General features: G+C 40.6%; 1 protein-coding gene across 2 annotated transcripts in view; it reads right to left on the bottom strand.

Annotated features, from left to right (window-relative positions):
- The window catches only part of galnt2 (UDP-N-acetyl-alpha-D-galactosamine:polypeptide N-acetylgalactosaminyltransferase 2), a 93,370-nt gene extending 72,511 nt beyond the window's left edge, over positions 1-20,859 (bottom strand). For both annotated transcript variants that reach the window (XM_036956100.2, XM_036956101.2), the window contains exon 1: positions 20,331-20,859. In XM_036956100.2, coding sequence (XP_036811995.1) covers positions 20,331-20,426 — 96 coding nt within the window. In that variant the 5' untranslated portion in view covers positions 20,427-20,859. The remainder of the gene's footprint in view (positions 1-20,330) is intronic.
- Positions 20,860-22,887: the final 2,028 nt, after the last annotated feature.

The following is a 22,887-nucleotide window of genomic DNA, read 5'->3' as shown; positions in this document are numbered from 1 at the left end:
TCCCGTAGTGAGTAAAATAAAAAGTGGTAAAGTTTAGCTAAATTACACTGTTTTTCGGGGTAATATCTAATGACCGATGGATGTGAAAATTAGACCATTTTTCTTTACGTTTAAACTGCAAAAAAAAAAAAAAAAAACATTTAAGTTGAAAATGTCAAAATTCCATATCAAATCCTTTTGCGTGGGGGAATGAAGTTCTACTGCAGCCACACAATCTGCTTCGGGCAGGTGAAATGTTGTCCCGAATACAACCGTTAGGCCTAATTCACGTTGACTCTAGTATCCCTAACATGGGATACACAAACAAAACTACAGACGAGACACATTCCTTGCCAAATCACGACAGCTTTATCACAAATTCAAAATGGACTGGCTGATTAAAGTAGGTGCATGTGGTCCAACCGTGAGCTTCTTAAAGTTAAGGATTCGATTTTGTTTAAACGTACACAGAACAAGAGAAAATAAGAGGGTATCCTCTACTGTCTTACATTTATGCCTCCAGGTGGGCAAGCCTCTGGCTCAACTTCCCGTATGAATCTACAGTGCATTCATACAGTATTCAGACCCCTGGACCTTTTCCAAAGCCTTATTCTACTTTATTTAAAAACATTTATTCCCCTCAATCACACAATACCCCATAATGACAATGCAAAAACTGTTTTTTAGAAATGTTTGCAAAAGTATTCAAAAATATATATATATATATATTAATGCCACATTTACATAAGGATTCAGACCCTTTACTCAGTACTTTGTTGAAGCAAGTTTGGCAGCGATCACAGCATTGAGTGTTCTTGGGTATGACGATACAAGGTTGGCACACCTGTATTTGGGGAGTTTCTCCCATTCTTCTCTGCAGATCCTCCAGAGATGTTCCATCAGCTATTGTTGATCAGGTTCAAGTCCGGGCTCTGGCTGGGCCACTCAAGGACATTCAGAGACCTGTCCTAAAGCCACTCCTGTATTGTCTTGGCTGTGTGCTTAGGGTCAGTATTCTGTTGGAAGGTGAACCTTGGCCCAGTCTGAGGTCCTGAGCGCTCTGGAGCAGGTTTCCATCAAGGATCTCTCTGTACTTTGCTCCATTCATCTTTTCCTCGATCCTGACTAGTCTCCCAGTCCCTGCCGCTGAAAAACTGGCCACTCTACCATCAAGGCCTGATTGATGGAGTGCTGCAGAGATGGTTGTCCTTCTGGAAGGTCCGCCCATCTCCACAGAGGAACTCTGGAGCTCTGTCAGAGTGACCATCGGGTTCTTGGTCACCTGCCTGACCAAGCCCCTTTTCCAAATTGCTCAGTTTGGCTGGGCGGCCAGCTCTTGGTCTTGGTGGTTCCAAATTTCTCACATTTAAAAACCACTTGATACTTCCCATCCCGGGTCCGGGAGCGTAATCATCATCTGACAATAATTAGCATAACGCAACGGACATAAATATTACTAGAACATATTCAGATTCATGAAATCACAAGTGAAATATGTTGAACCACAGCTTAGCCTTTTGTTAATCACCCTGTCATCTCAGATTTTGAAAATATGCTTTACATTCAAAGCAAGACAATCATTTGTGTAAGTTTATCGATAGCCTAGCATAGCATTTTGCCTAGCTAGCAGCAGGCAACCTGGTCACGAAAATCAGAAAAGCAATCAAATTAAATAGTTTACCTTTGATGAGCTTCGGATGTTTTCACTCACGAGACTCCCAGTTAGATAGCAAATGTTCCTTTTTTCCAAAAATATTATTTTTGTAGGCGAAATAGCTCCGTTTGTTCTTCACGCTTGGCTGAAAAATCGACCGGAAATTGCGGTCACGAAAACGCCGAAAAATATTCCAAATTTGCTCTATAATATCAACAGAAACATGGCAAACGTTGTCAATAATCAATCAATCATGGCTACCTCTGTATTTTACGCAAGAATCACTCAGAGCCATCAGGTGACCACTTATGCAATATAGTCGCTTCCGCTCATTCTTCAACATAAATTCGCAAAACTACGTCAAAATGCTGTAGACACCTTGGGGAATACGTAGAAAAAGGAATCTGGTTGATAGCCCATTCACTGCTCAATAGGGACGCATCGGAACGCAGAGCTTTCAAAACATGAGTCACTTCCGGATTGGATTTTTCTCAGGCTTTCGCCTGCAATATCAGTTCTGTTATACTCACAGACAATATTTTTACAGTTTTGGAAACTTTAGAGTGTTTTCTATCCTAAGCTGTCAATTATATGCATATTCTAGCATATTGTCCTGACAAAATAGCCCGTTTACATTGGGAACTCTATTTTTCCAAAAATGAAAATACTGCCCCCTAGTTAGAATGATGGAGGCCACTGTGTTCTTGCGGATCTTCACTGCTGCAGAAATGTTTTGGTACCATTCCCCAGATCTGTGCCTCGACACAATCCTTTCTCAGAGCTCTACGGGCAATTCCTTCGACCTCATGGCTTGGTTTTTGCTCTGCCATGCGCTGTCAACTGTGGGACCTTATATAGACAGGTGTGTGCCTTTCCAAATCATGTTCAATTGAATTTACCAGATGGACTCCAATCAAGTTGTAGAAACATCAAGGATGATCTATGGAAACCTGATGCACCGGAGCTCAATTTCGAGACTCATAGCAAAGGGTCTGAATACCCGTTTTTGCTTGGTCATTATGGGCTATTGTGTGTAGAATGAGGGAAAAAAATACTTGAATCCATTTTAGAATAGGGCTGTAATCTAACACAATGTGGAAAAAAGTAAAGGGGTCTGAATAGTTTCAGAATGTACTGTATGCACCCTACTCTCATTGGTTGACCATTTTATGGATAAAGTACTAGCCTGCACAGATCATTTACATAAAAAGTTAAGTTTTCTGACCAAACATTTCCCTAATCCTTTCTAAATCTACCAATAGTTGAAAGGAGAGTAAAATCTGGTGTTTTGGCTAGGTCGAACACAAAACAAGAAACAGGTCAAGTAGGCATATTAATTAAAAAGGAGCGCAAAAAGCAGTTATCTAGCCAAGGTATGACTCAAGCCAAAAGAAAAAAACAAGAGGCAACAGATACTACTACAGCTCTTGAAATTACACTGAACAAAAATCTAAAATGCAACATGTAAAAGTTTTGGTCCCATGACTCATGAGCTGAAATAAAAGATCAGAAATATTCCAGACGCACAAAAGCTTATTGCTCTCAAATTGTGCAAAAATGTATTTAGATCCCTGTTAGTGAGCATTTCTTTTTGCCAAGATAATCTATCCACCTGACAGGTGTGGCATATAAAAGACGCTGATTTAACAGCATGATCATTACACATACCTTGTGCTGGGGACAATAAAAAGTCATTCTAAAATGGGCAGTTGTGTCACACAATACAATGCCACAAATGTCTGAAGTTTTGAGAGAGCGTGCAATTGGCATGCTGACTGCAGTAATGTTCACCAGAGCTGTTGCCAAATCATTTAACGTTCATCTCTCTACCATAACGCTGTTTTAGAGAATTTGGCAGTATATCCAACCAGCCTTACAACCACAGACCATGTGTATGGCGTTGTGTGGGAGAGCGGTTCGCTGATGTCAATGTTGTGAACAGAGTGCCCCATGTCTGCGGTGGGGTTATGGTATGGGCAGGCATAAGCTACGAATGAACTCAATCACATTTAAATGGATGGCCATTTGAACGCATAGAAATACCGTGATGAGACCCTGAAGCCCATTGTGAGGCCAACACTGTTAGAATCATGCCTTCACTTAGGCTGTCTGCAAGCCTGTACATGTTCAATAAGACCTGGAACGGGCCATCTTCTTCAAACAGTGCCTTCGTTGTGTCTAAGGCAACCAGCATATTTCTGAGTGGGTGGGTGGGGGGGGGGGGGGGGGGGGGTAAAGGAAGGAAAGAAATCCCAACATTGTCTCTAAACCCCATCCATACAATGACTGAATACATAACAAAAATCTTAGATACCGTAAAGATTGACAGTAAGAAGTAATTCAAGCTATATAAAAATAGACTCAGATCTTCGGCATCTGGTAAGATACCTACTGTAGATCCAGAGATACACACCACCACCCCCCAAACCTCTACAAGCAGCGATGTTGCTGATAACTACTATGTTGAGTGAAAATGTATTTGCTCTGATCGTAATATGTTGTCGTCTCACCTAGTTATCATAAAATGAATGTACTAATGTAAGTCGCTCTGGATAAGAGAGTCTGCTATATGATGGCAATGTTAAATGTAAGAAGCGTATATAGCCGGGGGAAAGGGTTGAGAGCAGCAACCTACGAGTGCTAGAATGTAATGGGTGCATTCTTTTCAATTCACAGTGAGGGGAAACATCCACACACAGCAAATTGAAATCTGAATATCAAGCATGAGACAGCACTAGGGCTGGGGAGTATTTGTAAATTGTAAACTCTAATGCTGAAATTTGGCTGGCAAGTGCATTGTTCCTCCTTCCACTAAAACAAAGCACGTCATTGTTGAAGAAGGCTAGGAATAGGACTTTTTCCATGTTCTATAAAACTTCAATATGCATGATTAGCCTAAGGCAAATACATTGCAACACGGTCTTAGGGCAAATCTGAGGCAGCAGCACTGTCATTAAGAGCACAAAGAGGCTCTATTACAGTTAAAGCTGCTAGTCCTCCGCTCATCACTACTGGCCTGTGGCCGTCACACAATCCAAAACTCTACTGTGAAGTGCAATCTCTCAAACACATGAGATTGTTACAAACTCATTCTCAGCTATGACAAAACAAAAATACACACGTGTTTTTAGGGCTATGGCTCTCTCTCTCCCTCTCTACACAGCACAAGCAGTGAAAAAAAAAACTGTTTTATCAGCGGAGTAGTGAGGGTGGCCTGTGAGTTAAATCCTTGTGTCAAAGTACACATTTCTGCTGGTGCCATCCCTGGCCAGTCCCTTCAGAGTCCTATTACTGTCTTATAGTGGCTTTAGCCCCTTGTTAGATAATACTGTAATACTGTCAGGGAGACAATCTCCTCATTTATCCAAGTATCACAACCATGTGTGGGTCACCAGAGTCTGAGTCAAGCTGTTTTATTGCCCTCTATTATACAGAGACTAAACATTGCAATACTTTGTTAATACCTCATAGTAAGCACTGAGGATATGTATTTCTTACAAATTACTATGAACATATTTTAAACTTGCATGCCTAATCTTTACAGTCATAATACATTGGAATTGCTTTACATTCACATGATATACACAAAAAATATAAATAAAATACAAATCAACCAGCACTTGCACTTGTAAACACCAGAGTAGTGGGTTTGATTCCCGGGACCACCCACACATCAAATGTATGCACGCATGACTAAGTTGCTTTGGATAAAAGTACCTGCTAAATGGTATATATTGTTATTATTATCATATTACCTGTTACGTAATCAGCAGTGATGAATATGTCCTATGAATGCTTTATTATGAGAGTCAATGCAATCCTTCTCATGGCCGTGGTACATCTTTAGAGCGACAGGACTTATGGAAAATGGAGCCATTGTGTATGGGGGCAGCGCAGACAAGTGGGGTTTTGCCCAATAGAGCCTCTGGCTCACTTGACAGAAACGTGTGGTGGTGAAGCATTTGTGACGATGAATCTAATGACTACGGCTATGAACTCCAAAATCATTTCTCCACTCAAAGCAGCACTCCTCCGTCACTTTTGTCTTTGTCAAATATCTCCATTGAGCAGTGGTGGAAAAGGTACCCAATTTTCATACTTGAGTAAAAGTAAAGATACTTTAATAGAAAATGATTCAAGTAAAGGTCACCTAGTAAAATAGTACTAAAGAGTAAAAGTCTAAAAGTATTTGGTTTTAAATATAATTAAGTATCAAAAGTAAATGTAGTTGCTAAAATATACTTATGTATACAAAGTACAAATAATTTCAATTAACCTTTCTGGTCTCCCCATCCCGGATCCGGGATCGTGAATACAGACTCAAGCTCATTACCATAACGCAACGTTAACTATTCATGAAAATCGCAAATGAAATGAAATAAATATGCTAGCTCTCAAGCTTAGCCTTTTGTTAACAACACTGTCATCTCAGATTTTCAAAATATGCTTCTCAACCATTGCAAAACAAGCATTTGTGTAACAGTATTGATGGCTAACGTAGCATTTAGCATTAGCATTCAGCTGGCAACATTTACACAAAAAAACAGAAAAGCATTCAAATAAAATCATTTACCTTTGAAGAACTTCAGATGTTTTCAATGAGGAGACTCTCAGATAGCAAATGTTCAGTTTTTCCTGAAAGATTATTTGTTTAGGACAAATCGCTCCGTTTTCTGCGTCACGTTTAGCTATGAAAAAACCCCTGTATCCAGGATTGTGTAAATCTATCAGCAAGCTCATTAGCATAACACAACGTTAACTATTTATGAAAATCGCAAATGAAATGAAATAAATATGCCATCTCTCAAGCTTAGGCTTTTGTAAACAACACTGTCATCTCAGATTTTCAAAATATGCTTCTCAACCATAGGAAAACAATCATTTGTGTAAAAGTAGCTAGCTAGCGTTAGCATTTCGCGTTAGCATTTAGCGTTAGCATTAGCGTTAGCATCCAGCACGCAACAAAAACATAAAAGCCTTCAAATAAAATCATTTACCTTTGAAGAACTTCTGATGTTTTCAATGAGGATACTCTCAGTTAGATAGCAGATGCTCAGTTTTTCCAAAAAGATTCCTTGTGTATTAGAAATAGCTCCGTTTTATACATCACATTTGGCTACCAAAACAAATCTGAAAATTCAGTCCTCAAAACGCGAACTTTTTTCCAAATTAACTCCATAATATCGACTGAAAACATGGCAAACGTTGTTTAGAATCAATCATCAAGGTGTTTTTCACATATCTCTTCATTGATACATCGTTCTTGGACACATGCTTTCTCCCCTGAATCAAATGGTAAAGTAGAAGCAGCTGGCAATTGCGCACCGAATTCGACGCAGGACACCAGGCGGACACTTGGAAAATGTAGTCTCTTATGGTCAATCTTCCAATGATATGCCTACAAATACGTCACAATGCTGCTAAGACCTTGGGCGAACGACAGAAAGTGTAGGCTCATTCGTTGCGCAATCACAGCCATATAAGGAGAGAATGGAAAACAGAGCTTCAGAAATTCTGCTAATTCCTGGGTGATGCATCATCTTGGTTTCGCCTGTAGAATGAGTTCTGGGGCACTTACAGACAAAATCTTTGCAGATTCTGAAACTTCAGAGTGTTTTCTTTCCAAAACTGTCAAGAATATGCATAGTCGAGCATCTTTTCGTGACAAAATATCGCGCTTAAAACGGGAACGTTTTTTATCCAAAAATGAAATAGCGCCCCTAGAGCTCTAACAGGTTAAGCAAACCAGATGGTACCATTGAATTTTTTATTTTAGGAAAGCCAGGTTCACACTCCAACACTCAGACATAATTTACAAATGTGTGTTTAGTGAGTCCGCCAGGTCAGCGGCAGAAGGGTTGACCACGGCTATTCTCTTGATAAGTGCGTGAATTGGACCCTTATCCTGTCCTGCTAAGCATTCAAAATGTACTTTTGGGTGTCAGGGGGGAAAAAAATCTTTAGGAATGTAGTGAAGTAAAAGTTGCCAAAAAATATAAATAGTAAAGTACAGATATCCCAAAAAACTACTTAAGTAGTACTTTCAAGTATTTTTACACCACTGCCATTGAGACGTAGTGACACTTGTCAAAATAATATGCCTAATTATCTGTCCCCAGTACCCATGATCATAAAAAACATGCATAATTTGTCATTCATGGACGTCACACGTCATAGAAAAGGGTCAGTTATATATTTCTCCGAACAGGAAATGAGTCAGCAAATTGAAAGCAGTATTACAACATTTATTTAAAAACTCACAATGGGATATCAAAAAACAAATGATTTCTGTGTAAGCTACTTTCCCTCATCATGGCACTGAGTGGCAGCACTGTTGGAGGTGATTGACCAGCTCGTGGAAGAACACTAGCAGTTTTGTTCATCAGTGGAGCTCCTCAAGCATGGCAGATTAGGACAAATCAGCTCTCTGAAGAGCAGAGCGTTAGTGCTCCAAACCAGGTCCATTTGTATGGCTTAGCCTGGCAGCAGACAAGAGTAACACACATCAGATAAATAAAGGTACACAAACAACCTACAAAACACAGTAGTCCAGGGTGCTCATGCTGATTAGATATGTTTATTAGTCACATGAACATGTAATTGCAGGGTACAGTGACATTCTTAAGCTCCAAAAGGTCAAAAAGAGAAGTGAATGAAACAATATACATGCATTTACAACTGTAACAATGACACTGTAAATGTCTATTGGAGGGTGAAGACATGTTTTTTTCCATGATGCTCCTATACTGCCCGCTTCTGAATGATGGAAGGGTGAGAACAGACAGTGGCTCGGCTGGCTGAGGTCCTAGATGATCTTCTGGCAAGATGGCGGCGACGAACACGGTAGCTCCTACACTCAAGCTCCTACAAAACTTTCCAGGTTTCTACTTTTTCTTGTGTTTTCCTCAAATTTTCATAGACCCGGGTAGAACTATTGGAATATGAATCGCTGGTTACTCACCATCCACCCGACCTTCCCAAATTCCCGGAGATGGTGGAACAATGGCGCCGGGTAGCCTGGGAGTCCTACCGGAGAGAAGGAAACGAAGATGCCGGCGGAGAGGCAGTCGTGCAGGGGTCTTTGTGAGATTGAGAAGCCGGATGACCCATCCTCCATTACAGAGCATACTACCTCGCCAATGTTCAATCATTAGTGAATAAACTCAGCACGAGGATCTCCTTCCAGAGGGACATCAGATTACGCATCACTCTCATACTGCAACAAAATATTTAGCAGTTTTTTCTGAAACTTTTGCTTTCCTTCGACATCCAAATGGATTATATAAAACCAGCAGGTTTTACAGTTTATCAACTGGATAGGAAGCAGGCTCTCTCTGGCAAGAACAAAGGCGGAGGTTTCTGATTCATGAACAATAACTAGCGGTGTAATGGGGGCAACGTGCAGGAAATTGTGAGCTTCTGCTCTCCTGAGTAGGAATACTTGGTCATCAAATGTTGCCCTTTTTACTTTCAGAGGGAGTTCTCAGGGACTATCGCCGTGTATATCACGCCCAGGGTTTCCGTTAGGAAAATGTGGCGTCAGACATTTGACCGGCAGTATTTTAATTAAGAAAGACATAAAATCACATTTAGTTTAGGGAAATTCATTTCAACAAGCAACTCTGACGCAACCGCATGCCTTACCGAACTCTGATGAGCAATTTGAAGATGTTAGAAAACATAGGCGGCGTATCCACAAAGCTCGGAGAATCAAGGCATTCCCTAAAGTGAATTGAATTGCCAAAATTATATAGCCTAATTAGCTTACTCCTGTCTATACAGAAATAAATAAAATCATTCAAAATAGGCCACTACACCAGAAAGCATGATTTGGCCACAGAGGATCATTAGTTCATAAGTAATAAACTAGATTGTTTTAAAAGCGCATCGCCTACAGTCAGACGGGCCCACAATTTGCGCAGAGCACAACGCAAATAGCAAATCGATGATTATAAATCATAAATCATAAGTCACAACGCAGCAAAAAAGACCCAGCAAGGCATATCGCAGTATTTAAAAATACAAATCACTGAAAAACTATTCAGAAAACAAATGACTATTGCTGTAAAGAGAAGACAATAAGAAGACTCCAATCAGTCTTTTAGTTATCAAAATTCTCAACTTAATTGAGCAAAAAGTAGCACAATGGCACCAGCAGAGAACATCAGCCATTTCCCCGGTAAGTAAGCATATTCACTGTCTTTATCATTGGATCAGTGCCACTTTTGTTTGTTTTTGGAAAATAATTTCCTCCTCCAGGTTATATGGACGTCATATTGTATGACTTTTTCCACTTTGTTAGGTTACAGCCTTATTCTAAAACTGATTAAATAACTGTTTTCCCTTATCAAACAAAAGGAATTGTCCGTGGAGCTCAGAGACAGCATTATGTCGACACACAGATCTGTGGAAGGGTACCAAAACATTTGTGCAGCATTGAAGGTCCCCAAGAAGTCAGTGACATCCATCATTCTTAAATGGAAGAAGTTTGGAACCATTAAGATTCTTCCTAGAGCTGTCCGCCCGGCCAAACTGAGCAATTGGGGGAGAATGGCCTTAGTCAGGGAGGTGACCAAGAATCCGATGGTCACTCTGAAGGAGCTCCAGAGTTCCTCTGTGGAGATGGGATTCTGGAAGGTTCTCCCAACAATCTCCGTAACATGCCAAAAGGCATGTCTCAGGTCATGAGAAACAAGATTCTCTGGTTTGATGAAACCAAGATTGAACTCTTTGGGCCTGAATGCCAAGTGTCATGTTTGGGAAAAAATCTAGCACCATCCCTACGGTGAAGCATGGTGGCAGCGTCATGCTGTGGGGATGTTTTTCAGCGGCAGGGACTGGGAGACTAGTCAGGATCGAGGGAATGATGAATGGAGCGAAGTACAGAGAGATCCTTGGTGAAAACCTGCTCCAGAACCTCAGACTGGGGGGCGAAGCTTGTAGCGTCATACCCACAAAGACTTGAGGCTGTATTTGATACCAAAAGGTGCTTCAACAAAGTACTGAGTAAAGGGTCTGAATACTTATGCAAATGTCATATTTCCATTTTATTTTTGTATTTTTTTGCAAAAACTCTGAAAAACTGTTTTTTCCTTTGGCGTTACGGGGTAGTGTGTGTAGATTGATGAGGGGGGAAAAAAACAATTTAATCCATTTTAGAATAAGGCTATAAAAAATCAAGGGGTCTAAATACTTCCCGAATTAACTGTATTCAATGCCAAAGTGACAACGAACAATGAAATATTAGAATCAAATGTGAAAATCATTATCATCACAACAATTACTCTAGCAAATCAAACATCCAGTAACCTGTTCAAAAATGTAACCTGAAGATGATCAGTTATGATGCTCTTTGTCAAGCGTAACTCATAGTCCTGTGATAGTCCAGTGTCACTTTGTGACATAGCTACGCGGTTCTGAGACCACCATCCGCAGGGGACAGGGATGCACAACTCGAACGAGCACCTCCCCACCATACCAAACCAACGTGACTCCGGTATGAGTCCTCCTTTCATTTTCAATGTATTGACAGATGGCGAAATTGCATGAGCTGCGCTGAGAAAAGTATGAAAGCCTACGGTCCAATATTCTAGAATGCTGCTGTGCGTACTCGTTCACATTGAGAAATTCTCTACCTTTTCTTCAAAACCCACTTTTTCATTTACATTTCTTTATACTTGCAAATGAATCAATTCCAAAAAGACCTTTGACTTAAAAAGCTGAGGAAGCACAGCATGGCCCTTCTTTACACTAGTGGGCGCAACTACACTGTTGGCCGCTGAGCAAAAGCAGAACAATCAGTTTATCAATAATTGTGTTGCAGAGCAGAAATCAGATCAAACCCTTTGGAGCAAGAGATAAAAGCTGACAATCTGGTTACCATACACATCCAGTGAGTGCATTCTCACCAAGCCGCAGCAGCTCCCAATACAATCAAGTGGGAGGTTGGGGAAAGCATTAACCCTCTGACCCGGCTGCTTACATTGAGGATCTCAAACCTGCCATGACTACATACGCCTAATTTTAGGCCTCTCGGTGTATAGTTTCCTCAGTTCAAGGCAGCCACTCTCTGGCGTCTTCACAGTGAAACTGTAGGTTTGGAACTGTAAATGTCTGGGTGACGTTTGTTGGTTTGTGTAAAATGTAGGTCTGTAAACTAGAATTTCCTAGGTGGAGAGCAATAAATAACATTCAATTTCAATGGTTAAAGAGGCCTCTTGAGCAGTCATAAAGATAGAAGCCTAAACATCTTCTGTATATTCCATATCACACGATTCAAACTAAGATGCAGACTTCCTCAGAAAAAAAGCATACTTCATGGGATTCATTCAATTGAAAACATGTTTAGGTGCCATAAGGATATAAATACATTCTAGCTAAAATTGGATTACTACAGGAGCAGCAGTAAAGGGGACTTTCAATAGTCCAAAACAGCAGAGGGATCCAGTCTGCAGGAGCCTGACTCCTGCTACTGCAGACTGGATCCCTCTGCTGTTTCGGGCTGTCGACAGGCTCCTGCAGACTGGATCCCTCTGCTGTTTCGGGCTGTCGATAGCCCGAAACAGCAGAGGGATCCAGTCTGCAGTAGCAGGAGTCACAGGACAAGAGGGAGCATAATGGTGTTTGGCTCTCTGCTACTGTGGGCACCTTTTACTGCTGCTCTCCTACAAAGCAAGATCTTCACCTTCCCAAATCACAGACAGACCTAGAGCTGACGGACTAATTGTTGAGATAGCAATAGCCTGTCTAACATATGGATAGAACTACAATAAAAGTGCATTATGTTTAGTGATGAGGGAAAAAAACTGATAGTTACAGTGCCTTCAGAAAGTATTCACGCCCGTTGACTTTTTCTACATTTGTGTTACAGCCTGGATTTCAAATTGATTCTATAAAAATAAAAATAATGTTGTCACTGGCCTAGACACAAAAACCCATAACGACAATATGGAATAATGTTTTTCCAAATATTTAGAAATTAAATTACAATTGAAAAGCTGAAATGTATTGAGTCAATAAGTATTCAACTCCTTTGTTATGGCAAGCCTAAATAAGTTTAGGAGTAAATATTTGCTAAACAAGTCGCATAATAAGTTGCATGGACTTACTCTGTGTGCAATAATAGTGTTTAACATGATTTTTAAATGACTACCTCAGCTCTGTACCCCACGCATACAATGTTCTGTAAGGTCCCTCAGTCAAGCTTTCTCCTAAGGATGGATAAACAACATTGTAGTTACTCCACAATACTAACATAATTGACAGAGAGAAAAGAAGGAAGCCTGTACAGAATAAAACATATCCAAAACATGTTCCAAACAGGATGCAAGACAGTAATACTGAAAGAAATATGGCAAAGCAATTCATTTTTTTGTGTTATGTTTGGGAAATCCAATACAACACATTAACTACCACTCTCCATATTTTCAAGCATAGTGGTGGCTGCATTATGTTATGGGTATACTTGTAATCATTAAGGACTGGGGAGTTTCACGATAAAAAAAATAAACTAATGGAGCTAAGCACAGGCAAAATCCGAGAGGAAAACCTGGTTCAGTCTGCATTCCAGCAGACACTGGGAGATGAATTCACCTTTCAGCAGGACAATAACCTAAAACACAAGGCCAAATCTACTAGTTGGTTACCAAGAAGACAGTGAATGTTCCTGCATGGCCGAGTTACAGTTTTGACTTAAATCTACTTTAAAAATCTATGGCAAGAACTGAAAATGATTGTCTAGCAATGATCAACAACCAATTTGACAAAGCTTGTAGAATTTCAAAAAGAATAATGGGCAAATATTGCACAATCAAGGTGTGCAAAGCTCAGAGACTAAAAGCCAACTTATGCTTCATCTGGACATGAGGTTTCGTATGCAGGGTGTGACGAATTGCAGAGCCTCTGGAGGCATACAGAGGCCAAATTGAGCTCCGTACCGCATCATTGTGTGCCTCCCAGATTTTGTAACAATGCGGAGGGCACCGTATAGCTCCGCATTGACATGATTGGTTGAAGGTAGGTGGGTGCAAGAGGTCTTGTATAAACACAAACTCACTTCCTTGAAGCACAAAACATGTATGAATCATCCTAACCAGCTTTCCCTCCAAATACACCTCCTCTGTTTTCAACCAACATCTCAGCGATCACTGCCTCATTGCCTGCATCCGTAATGGGTCTGCAGTCAAACGACCACCCCTCATCACAGTCAAACGCTCCCTAAAACACTTCAGCGAGCAGGCCTTTCTAATCGACCTGGCCCGGGTATCCTGGAAGGATATTGACCTCACACCGTCAGTAGAGGATGCCTGGTTAGTCTTTAAAAGTGCCTTCCTCACCATTTTAAATAAGCATGCCCCGTTCAAAAAATGTAGAACCAGGAACAGCTATAGCCCTTGGTTCACTTCACCTGACTGCCCTTGACCAGCACAAAAACATCCTGTGGCATACTGCATTTGCATTGAATAGCCCCCGCGATATGCAACTTTTCAGAGAAGTTGGTAACCAATATACACAGGCATTTAGGAAAGCTAAGGCTAGCTTTTTCAAACAGAAATGTACATCCTATAGCAAAACAAGTTCTGGGACACTGTAAAGTCCATAGAGAATAAGAGCACCTCCTCCCAGCTGCCCACTGCCTGAGGCTAAGACACATTGTCACCACCAATAAATCCACTATAATTGAGAATTTCAATAAGCATTTTTCTATGGCTGGCCATGCTTTCCACCTGGCTACCCCTACCCCGGTCAACTGCCCTGCCTCTCTTTCTAAAATTATCTGACGAAATTGTTGCAACCCCTATTACTAGCCTTTTCAACCTCTTCCGTATCATCCGAGATCCCCAAAGATTGGAAAGCTGCCGCGGTCATCTACCTATTCAAAGGGGGAGACACTCTCGACCAAAACTGCTACAGACCTATATCTATCCTACCCTGCCTTTCTAAGGCCTTCGAAAGCCAAGTTAACAAACAGATCACCGAGCATTTCGAATCCCAACGTACCTTCTGCGCTATGCAATCTGGTTTCCAAGCTGGTCACGGGTGCACCTCAGTCATGCTCAAGGTCCTAAACGATATCATAACCGGCAATAATGTGCAGCTGTATTCATCAACCTGGCCAAGGCTTTCGACTTTGTTAATCACCACATTCTTATCGGCAGACTCAACAGCCCTGGTTTACCTGGTTTACCAACTGACTGAGTTCAGTAGGTCAAATCCGAGGGCCTGTTGTCCGGACCTCTGGCAGTCTCTATGGGGGTGCAACAGGGTTCAATTCTCAGGCCGACTCTCTTCTCTGTATACATCAATGATGTCACTCTTGCTGCTGGTGATTCTCTGATTCACCTCTACGCAGACGACACCATTCTGTATACCTCCGGCCCTTCTTTGGACACTGTGTTAACTAACCTCCAGACGAGCTTCAATGCCATCCAACTCTCCTTCCATGGCCTCAAACTGCTCTTAAATGCAAGTAAAACTAAATGCATGCTCTTCAAACGATCGCTGCCCGGACCTGCCTGCCAGTCCAACATCACTACTCTGGAGGGTTCTGACTTGGAATATGTAGACAACTCGGAAGTTTACACACACTTAGGTTGGAGTCATTAAAACTCATTTTTCAACCACTCCACAAATGTATTGTTAACAAACTAGAGTTATGGCAAATCGGTTAGGACATCTACTTTGTGCATGACACAAGTCATTTTCCCAACAATTGTTTACAGACAGATTTGTTCACTTATAATTCACTGTATCACAATTCTAGTTTGTTAGAAGTTAACATACGCTAAGGTGACTGTGCCTTTAAACAGCCTGGAAAATTTCAGAAAATGTCATGGCTTTAGAAGCTTCTGATAGGCAAATTTACATCATTTGAGTCATTTGGAGGTGTACCTGTGGATGTATTTCAAGGCCAATTGTCAAACTCAGTGCCTCTTTGCTTGACATCATGGCTGATTTCTTTTGATTTTCCCAAGACCTCAGAAAAAAAATTGTGGACCTCCACAAGTCGGGTTCATCCTTGGGAGCAATTTCCAAACACCTGAATGTACCACGTTCATCTGTAAAACAATGGTACGCAAGTATAAACACCATGGGACCATGCAGCCATCATACCGCTCAGGAAGGAGACGCATTCTTTCGCATAGAAATGAACGTACTTTGGTGTGAAAAGTGAAAATCAATCCCAGAACAACAGCAAAGGACCTTGTGAAGATGCTGGAGGAAACAGGTAAAAAAAAGTATCTATATCCACAGTAAAACGAGTCCTATATCGACATAACCTGAAAGGCTGTTCAGCAAGGAAGAAGCCACCGCTCCAAAACCACCATTATAAAAGCCAGACTACGGTTTTCAACTGCACATGGGGACAAAGATTGTACTTTTTGGAGAAATGTCCTCTGGTCTGATGAAACAAAAATAGAACTGTTTAGCCATAATGACCATCATTGTGTTTGGAGGAAAAAGGGGGAGGCTTGCAAGCCGAAGAACACCATCCCAACCGTGAAGCACGATGGTGGCAGCATCATGTTGTGGGGGTGATTTGCTGCAGGAGGGACTGGTGCACTTCACAAAATAGATGGCATCATGAGGCAGGAAAATTATGTGGATATATTGAAGCAACATTTCAAGACATCAGTCAGGAAGTTCAAGTTTGGTCTCAAATGGGTCTTCCAAATGGACAATGACCCCAAGCATACTTCCAAGGTTGTTGCAAAATGGCTTAAGAACAACAAAGGCATGGTATTGGAGTGGCTAATACAAAGCCCTGACCTCAATCCTATAGAAAAAATTGAGGGCATAACTGAAAAAGCGTGTGCTTTGTGAGGAGGCCTATAAACGTAAATCAGTTACACCAGCTCTGTCAGGAGGAATGGACCAAAATTCCCCCAACTTATTGTGAGAAGCTTGTGGAAGGCTACCTGAAACGTTTGAACCAAGTTAAACAATTTAAAGGCAATGATACCAAATACTAATTGAGTGTATGTAAACTTCTGACCCACTGGGAATGTGATAAAATAAATAAAAGCTGAAATAAATCCTTCTCTCTACCATTATTCTGACATTTCACATTCTTAAAATAAAGTGGTTATCCTAACTGACCTAAGACAGGGAATTTTTACCAGGTTTAAATGTCAGGAATTATGAAAAACTGAGTTTAAATGCAGTTGGCTAAGGTGTATGTAAACTTCCAACTTCAACTGTAGGTGTCTGGTTAGACTGTAAATTTTCCTTCCAGACCCACATTTAGCATCTTCAATCCAAAATGAAATCTAGAATCGGCTTCCTATTTCGCAACAAAGCATCCTTCACTCATGCTGCCAAACATACCCTTGTAAAACTGACCATCCTACCGATCCTCGACTTCGGCGATGTCATTTACAAAATAGCCTCCAACACTCTACTCAACAAATTGGATGCAGTCTATCACAGTGCATTCCGTTTGGTCACCAAAGTCCCATATACTGCCCACCCCTGCGACCTGTACGCTCTCATTGGCTGGCCCTCGCCTCATACAAGTCTTTGCTAGGTAAAGCCCCGACTTATCTCAGCTCACTAGTCACCATAGCAGCACCCACTCGTAGCACGCGCTCCAGCAGGTATATCTCACTGGTCACCCCCAAAGCCAATTCCTACTTTGGCTGCCTTTCCTTCCAATTCTCTGCTGCTAATGACTGGAACGAACTGCAAAAAAATCACTGAAGCTGGAGACTCATATCTCCCTCACTAGCTTTAAGCACCAGCTGTCAGAGCAGCTCACAGATCACTGCACCTGTACATAGCCCAAATGTAAATAGCCCATCCAACTACCTCATCCCAATACTGTATTTATTTATTTATCTTGCTCCTTTGCACCCCAGTAGCTCTACTTGCACTTTCATCTTCTGCACATCTATCACTCCAGTGTTTAATTGGTATATTGTAATTACTTCACCACCATGGCCTATTTATTGCCTTACCTCTCTTATCCTACCTCATTTGCACACACAGTATATACTTTTTCTACTGTATTATTGACTGTATATTGTGTTTATTCCATGTGTAACTCTGTGTTATTGTATGTGTTCTACTGCTTTGCTTTATCTTGGCCAGGTTGCAGTTGTAAATGAGAACTTCTCAACTAGCCTACCTGGTTAAATAAAGGTGAAAAAAAGGTGTGTGTGTGTGTGTGTGTGTGTGATGTATGTATACACATTTAATCAATTTTGAATTCAGGCTGTAACACAACATGTGGATTGAGTCAAGAGGTATGACTACTTTCTGAAGGCACTTCATATTGTACCGTTTTGACAATAGTGCTAGTTTGCTGTACCTGCACCAAAACTCCAGTAACTCCAGTTTCCATCATAGCTTGTCCTCCAACTTCTTTTTAAAATCAGGAGCAAATTTGTTTTCAGCATTTTTCTTTCCATGACTCATCTTTCCAAAACTCATTTTCACATGGCTCTCTAGTCTCTCTGCAGCAGACATATGGTGAGCAATATGCTGGCAACATTGAATCACAATAAAATCGCTAAACATATCGTATATCGGCACCTAAATATTGTGATAATATCGTGAGGTCCCTGGCAATTACCAGCCCTAATTCTGTTGCAGGCTCATCTCCCTCCACAACAAAAGTCAGACATCAGATGCCCCCTTCCCACAGACAGGAAACCAGCAGCATTGTTATCACCCCTATTTGAGTCCAACGTGGGAGCTTAGCATTGTGGTGGCGTTCCTGAGCAGTTCCTTGTGATTTGGCCTTGAGGTATCCCTCTGCCTTGCACTCGCCAGGGAAATTGGAAACTACTCACTGATAACTACCTTTAGTGGAGACTGGGCCTTTGTTAATCAAATCAGAATGTCAATAGGTCCCTTATCTAGCTGCACCACCTATCAGCATAATGTCAAATGAAAGGTGCCAAATGACAGAGCACACACTGACAAGAGGAGAGCAAATAGTGGCCCAATAAAGGGGACAGGTGTTATCACAGGGGTTGGTTACATGATAAACCACGTTAATATATTTGCTGAATGCACAACTTAACAATAAGTGACGTGTTTGACCTCGTAGTTTTTGTTTATTAACGGTTTATTAACGGTAACAGAGAAAGAATAATAAGCCTTGGGAGAGAGCTATACAGTACTTAGGTTATAAACTACAGGCAATAGCCTATTCCTCACTTGTAATCATATGACCATAGATAAGCATGAGTTTTAAACAATGGCAAACAACACAAAAGGTTTGAATATTTTGTTACAATGTAGCCGATATAGGCTACTTCCTGCCACTATTGCAGCAGTCATAGTTGAATTAAGGAAGTGGTGTGTGCATTAAACACAGCTCTTGATAAAGTGGTTACGGTGGCCTAGCTATTCAATCACACATCAAAATGATAGGCTACGATTAGTCCGATTAATTGGTATGTACAGCCTGAAGCTAATGCCTGAAAAAATTGGTAAATGTTCCTTACGAATGTTGAATAAAATTACATTTAAACTTACTCTACCTGTTGTCTGTGTGGTTTGTCATTCAGCTGCTCGAAATATCCACAGAAAAGTATTGTTTATCTGACTTTTTGGAGATCATTAGGTATGTTATATGTTTGGCTCAGAGGTCAAATTAGTTTTATATTGGATATTCGGTTCTCTCGTCAATAGCAAATTAACCAAGCACGCCGTGACAAGGAAAACGGCATATCCTGAATCAGGGGAGGAAGGAGGACAATCAACACATTTTCTGTTTGAATTGTACATTTTTTATTCAGATCTTAGCCTTTAAAAAATGTACTATTCCCCAAAATAAAAGTGTGGATTGTTCTCCACTCTCCCTTAAATCGATTATAAACTGGGCGGTTTGAGCACTGGATGCTGATTGGCTGACAGCCGTGGTATATCGAACGGTATACTGCGGGTATAACAAAACATGTATTATTTTTACTGCTCTAACTACTTTGGTAACCAGTCTATAATAGCAATAATGCACCTCAGGGGTTTGTAGTATATGGCCAATATACCATGGCTAAGGGCTGTATCCAGACACTGCGTTGCGTGTTGCCTACGAAAAGCCCTTAGACGTGGTATATTGGCCATATACTACACCCCCTCATGTGTTATTGCTTAAATATACAATTTTCATGGCATGCTTGGTTCATTACCTATTGACGAAAGAAACTAATTTTATATCGGTTCCCGAACCATACAGCCTACCGGCTCTCTGAAAAGTGGGGTAAACAATACTTTTCTTTGGACAATTTGTCTCAAATTTCGAGCAGCTTAAGTACAAACCGCAAAGACAACCCGTGGAGTAAGTTAAAAATATAATTGTATAAAACATTCTTGCTTGTAAGGAACATTTACACGATTTTGTAGGCATTAGTTTCAGGCTGTATATACAAATTAATTGTGTATTACAGCCTGTTTAATCAGACTACGCTACGATTAGCTTCCAGACCGCACAACGTTCAAAGCATGCAATAGCTGTATTCCTATTAAGCAAATACAAATAATCTAGTTGATCATGGAAACAATAGATTTCTTAACGGTATACACTCGGAATTTGCTTTCCATAATATTAGCAGACTATCAAAATAGCCATGATAAAAATCTACACAACATGGTTCGCTTTTGTCTTGAAGCCATTCCATGTACTGAATTCTCGTTGAAGCGAGCTCTAATGAATTTTCAATAAGCTCAGAAAAGAGTCGGGGAAACATACCTTTCGGCTCAACGTTGTTCCTGAATAGAAATAATATGCTATGCCAAGCACCCAGAGGACAGCAAAGCATAGTAATATCCTCGATTTCCTTCGCATTGCTGTCTGTTTGAATGTGAAATAATTGTCTGATAGGCTTTTGCTTTGATTAAAGCGTCCGGTATCTGAGCTGTGTTCAGTGGAGCTTCAGCAGTCGAGTAGAGAGACCAGGAAACAGCCAACATCACCGGGTTAGAGGGGAAAGGGTAACCGTCTCTAATCCAATCACACTCCGTGGAGACACCATCGAAGGAGGAGTGATGGGGGTTTGAGACGCTTGTCCATGCATTCTCGAATTTGACAGAATAAACATTGTTTACAATATTGTAGCGATTTATTAGAGAATGTATCATTTGAGCGTTTGCAACATTGTCGCAGTGGATTATAAAACGATCCAGCAGTTTGTGTAACAGATTAGGCGGAGCCTACCTTCATGGTCAGTGTAGATGAGGTGGTAGCCAGCAGATCTGACCAGCTTTCTTACAGCTGCAATAGGGTCGGACAGCATTCCTGTGTATATTATTAAGAGACCACGGAACTGTGCGAAATATTGCTCAGAAAATGTACCTTAATCCTTAGATGATAAATGTGTTGTACTCCGAATTGCTCATTATCCCAACTGTTACACAGGGAAGATTGAATGACTGCTAGTTTAAATGAACTGCCATTTCGTCCTCATGCTTGCTAGCAGCAACAGCAGCCATTATGGAAAAATTATCCCAGCCATTATCACCTTGGCTGCTATTGGTTCATGCACCTCAGTCATCTACAAACACATAGCCCATTAGCTGTAGTGGCATACAATTGTAATGTCATACCCCTGAAAGGGGGGAAATATGATAAATTATTCACACTGACACATAGCATCAGCGACAACCAATCAAATTAATTGTTTTTAACTGTAGCCTATTTGCATGTGATGTACCCAGGCCTATATGGAAGATGGGACATGTGGAGCTGTATATATATATTTTTTTATTTATTTAAAGGCCCTAACTTGTTTGATAAAGTTAGTACAGGTTTTCTCAGAGGACCCCCCATTTAGAAACCACTGTACTCTCTCTCGGTCTCCACTGCTTCCTCCTGCATACATTGCAGCCTGCCTCAGCTTCACCACTGAGCGCAATGCAAAGACGCATGAAAGCTGTGATTGGAAATCAGGGTTATTCCACCAAATATGGATTTCTGAACTCTTCCCAAGTTAAAACATTAGTATTGTGTTGTTTAAAAATGAATATGAACTTATTTTCTTTGCATTATTCAAGGTCTTTTTTGTTGTTGTTATTTTGAGCAGATGTCATTTTCTGCAAATAAATGCTCTAAATTACAATATTTTTATTTGGAATTTGGGAGAAATGTTGTCAGTAGTTTATAGAATAAAACAAAAATGTTAATTTTACACAAACACATACCTATAAATAGTACAACCAGAGAAACTGATCATTTATCAGTGGTTTCTTAATTTTTTCCAGAGCTATATTATATATATATTTAGGGGGTGGATCAGCTTTTATATTGCAGATTGATGGAAGCTTCCATATATTTTTGGTAAATACAGTGCCTTTGGAAAGTATTCAGAACCCTTTACTTTTTCCACATTTTGTTATGTTATTCTAAAATTAATTATATTCGTTTTTTTCTCCTCATCAATCTACACACAATACCCCATAGTGAGAAAGCAAAAACAGGGGTTGGGTCATTGTCCTGTTGAAAAACAAATTATAGTCCCACTAAGCCCAAACCAGATAGGATGGCGTATCGCTGCAGAATTCTGTGGTTGCCATGCTGGCTAAGTGTGCCTTGAATTCTAAATACATCACAGACAGTGTCACCAACAAAGTACCCCCACACCATAACACCTCCTGCTCCATGCTTTATGGTGGGAAATACAAATGCGGAGATCATCTGTTCACGCACACCGCGTCTCAGAAAGACACGGCGGTTGGAACCAAAAATCTCCAAATTGGACTCCAGACCAAAGGACAAATTTCCACCGGTCTAATGTCTACTGCTCGTGTTTCTTGGCTCAAGCAAGTATTTTCTTATTGGTGCCTTTAGTAGTGGTTTGAGATGTGTTGATGTTGAGATGTGTCTGTTACTTGAACTCTGTGAAGCATTTAATTGGGCTGCAATGTCTGAGGCTGGTCACTCCAATGAACTTATCCTCTGCAGCAGAGGTAACTCTGGTCTTCCATTCCTGTGGTGGTCCTCATGTGAGCCAGTTAACTCTGATGAACTTATCATCTGCAGCAGAGGTAACTCTAGTAACTCTAGCCAAATACATTTAAATTCAGTTTTTCACAAACCCTGACATTTAATCCTAGTAAAAATTCCCTGTTTTAGGTCAGTTAGGATCACCACTGTATTTTAAGAATGTGAAATATCAGAATAATAGTAGAGAGAAGGATTTATTAAAGCTTTTATTTCTTTCATCACATTCCCAGTGGGTCAGAAGTTTACATACATTCAATTAGTATTTGGTAGCATTGCCATTAAATTGTTTAACTTGGGTCAAATGTTT

Source organism: Oncorhynchus mykiss, chromosome 20 (genome assembly GCF_057628025.1).
Source record: "Oncorhynchus mykiss isolate SJ-2025 chromosome 20, ASM5762802v1, whole genome shotgun sequence".
NCBI classification, from domain to species: domain Eukaryota; kingdom Metazoa; phylum Chordata; class Actinopteri; order Salmoniformes; family Salmonidae; genus Oncorhynchus; species Oncorhynchus mykiss.
This window is presented reverse-complemented; position numbering and strand designations above follow the sequence as displayed.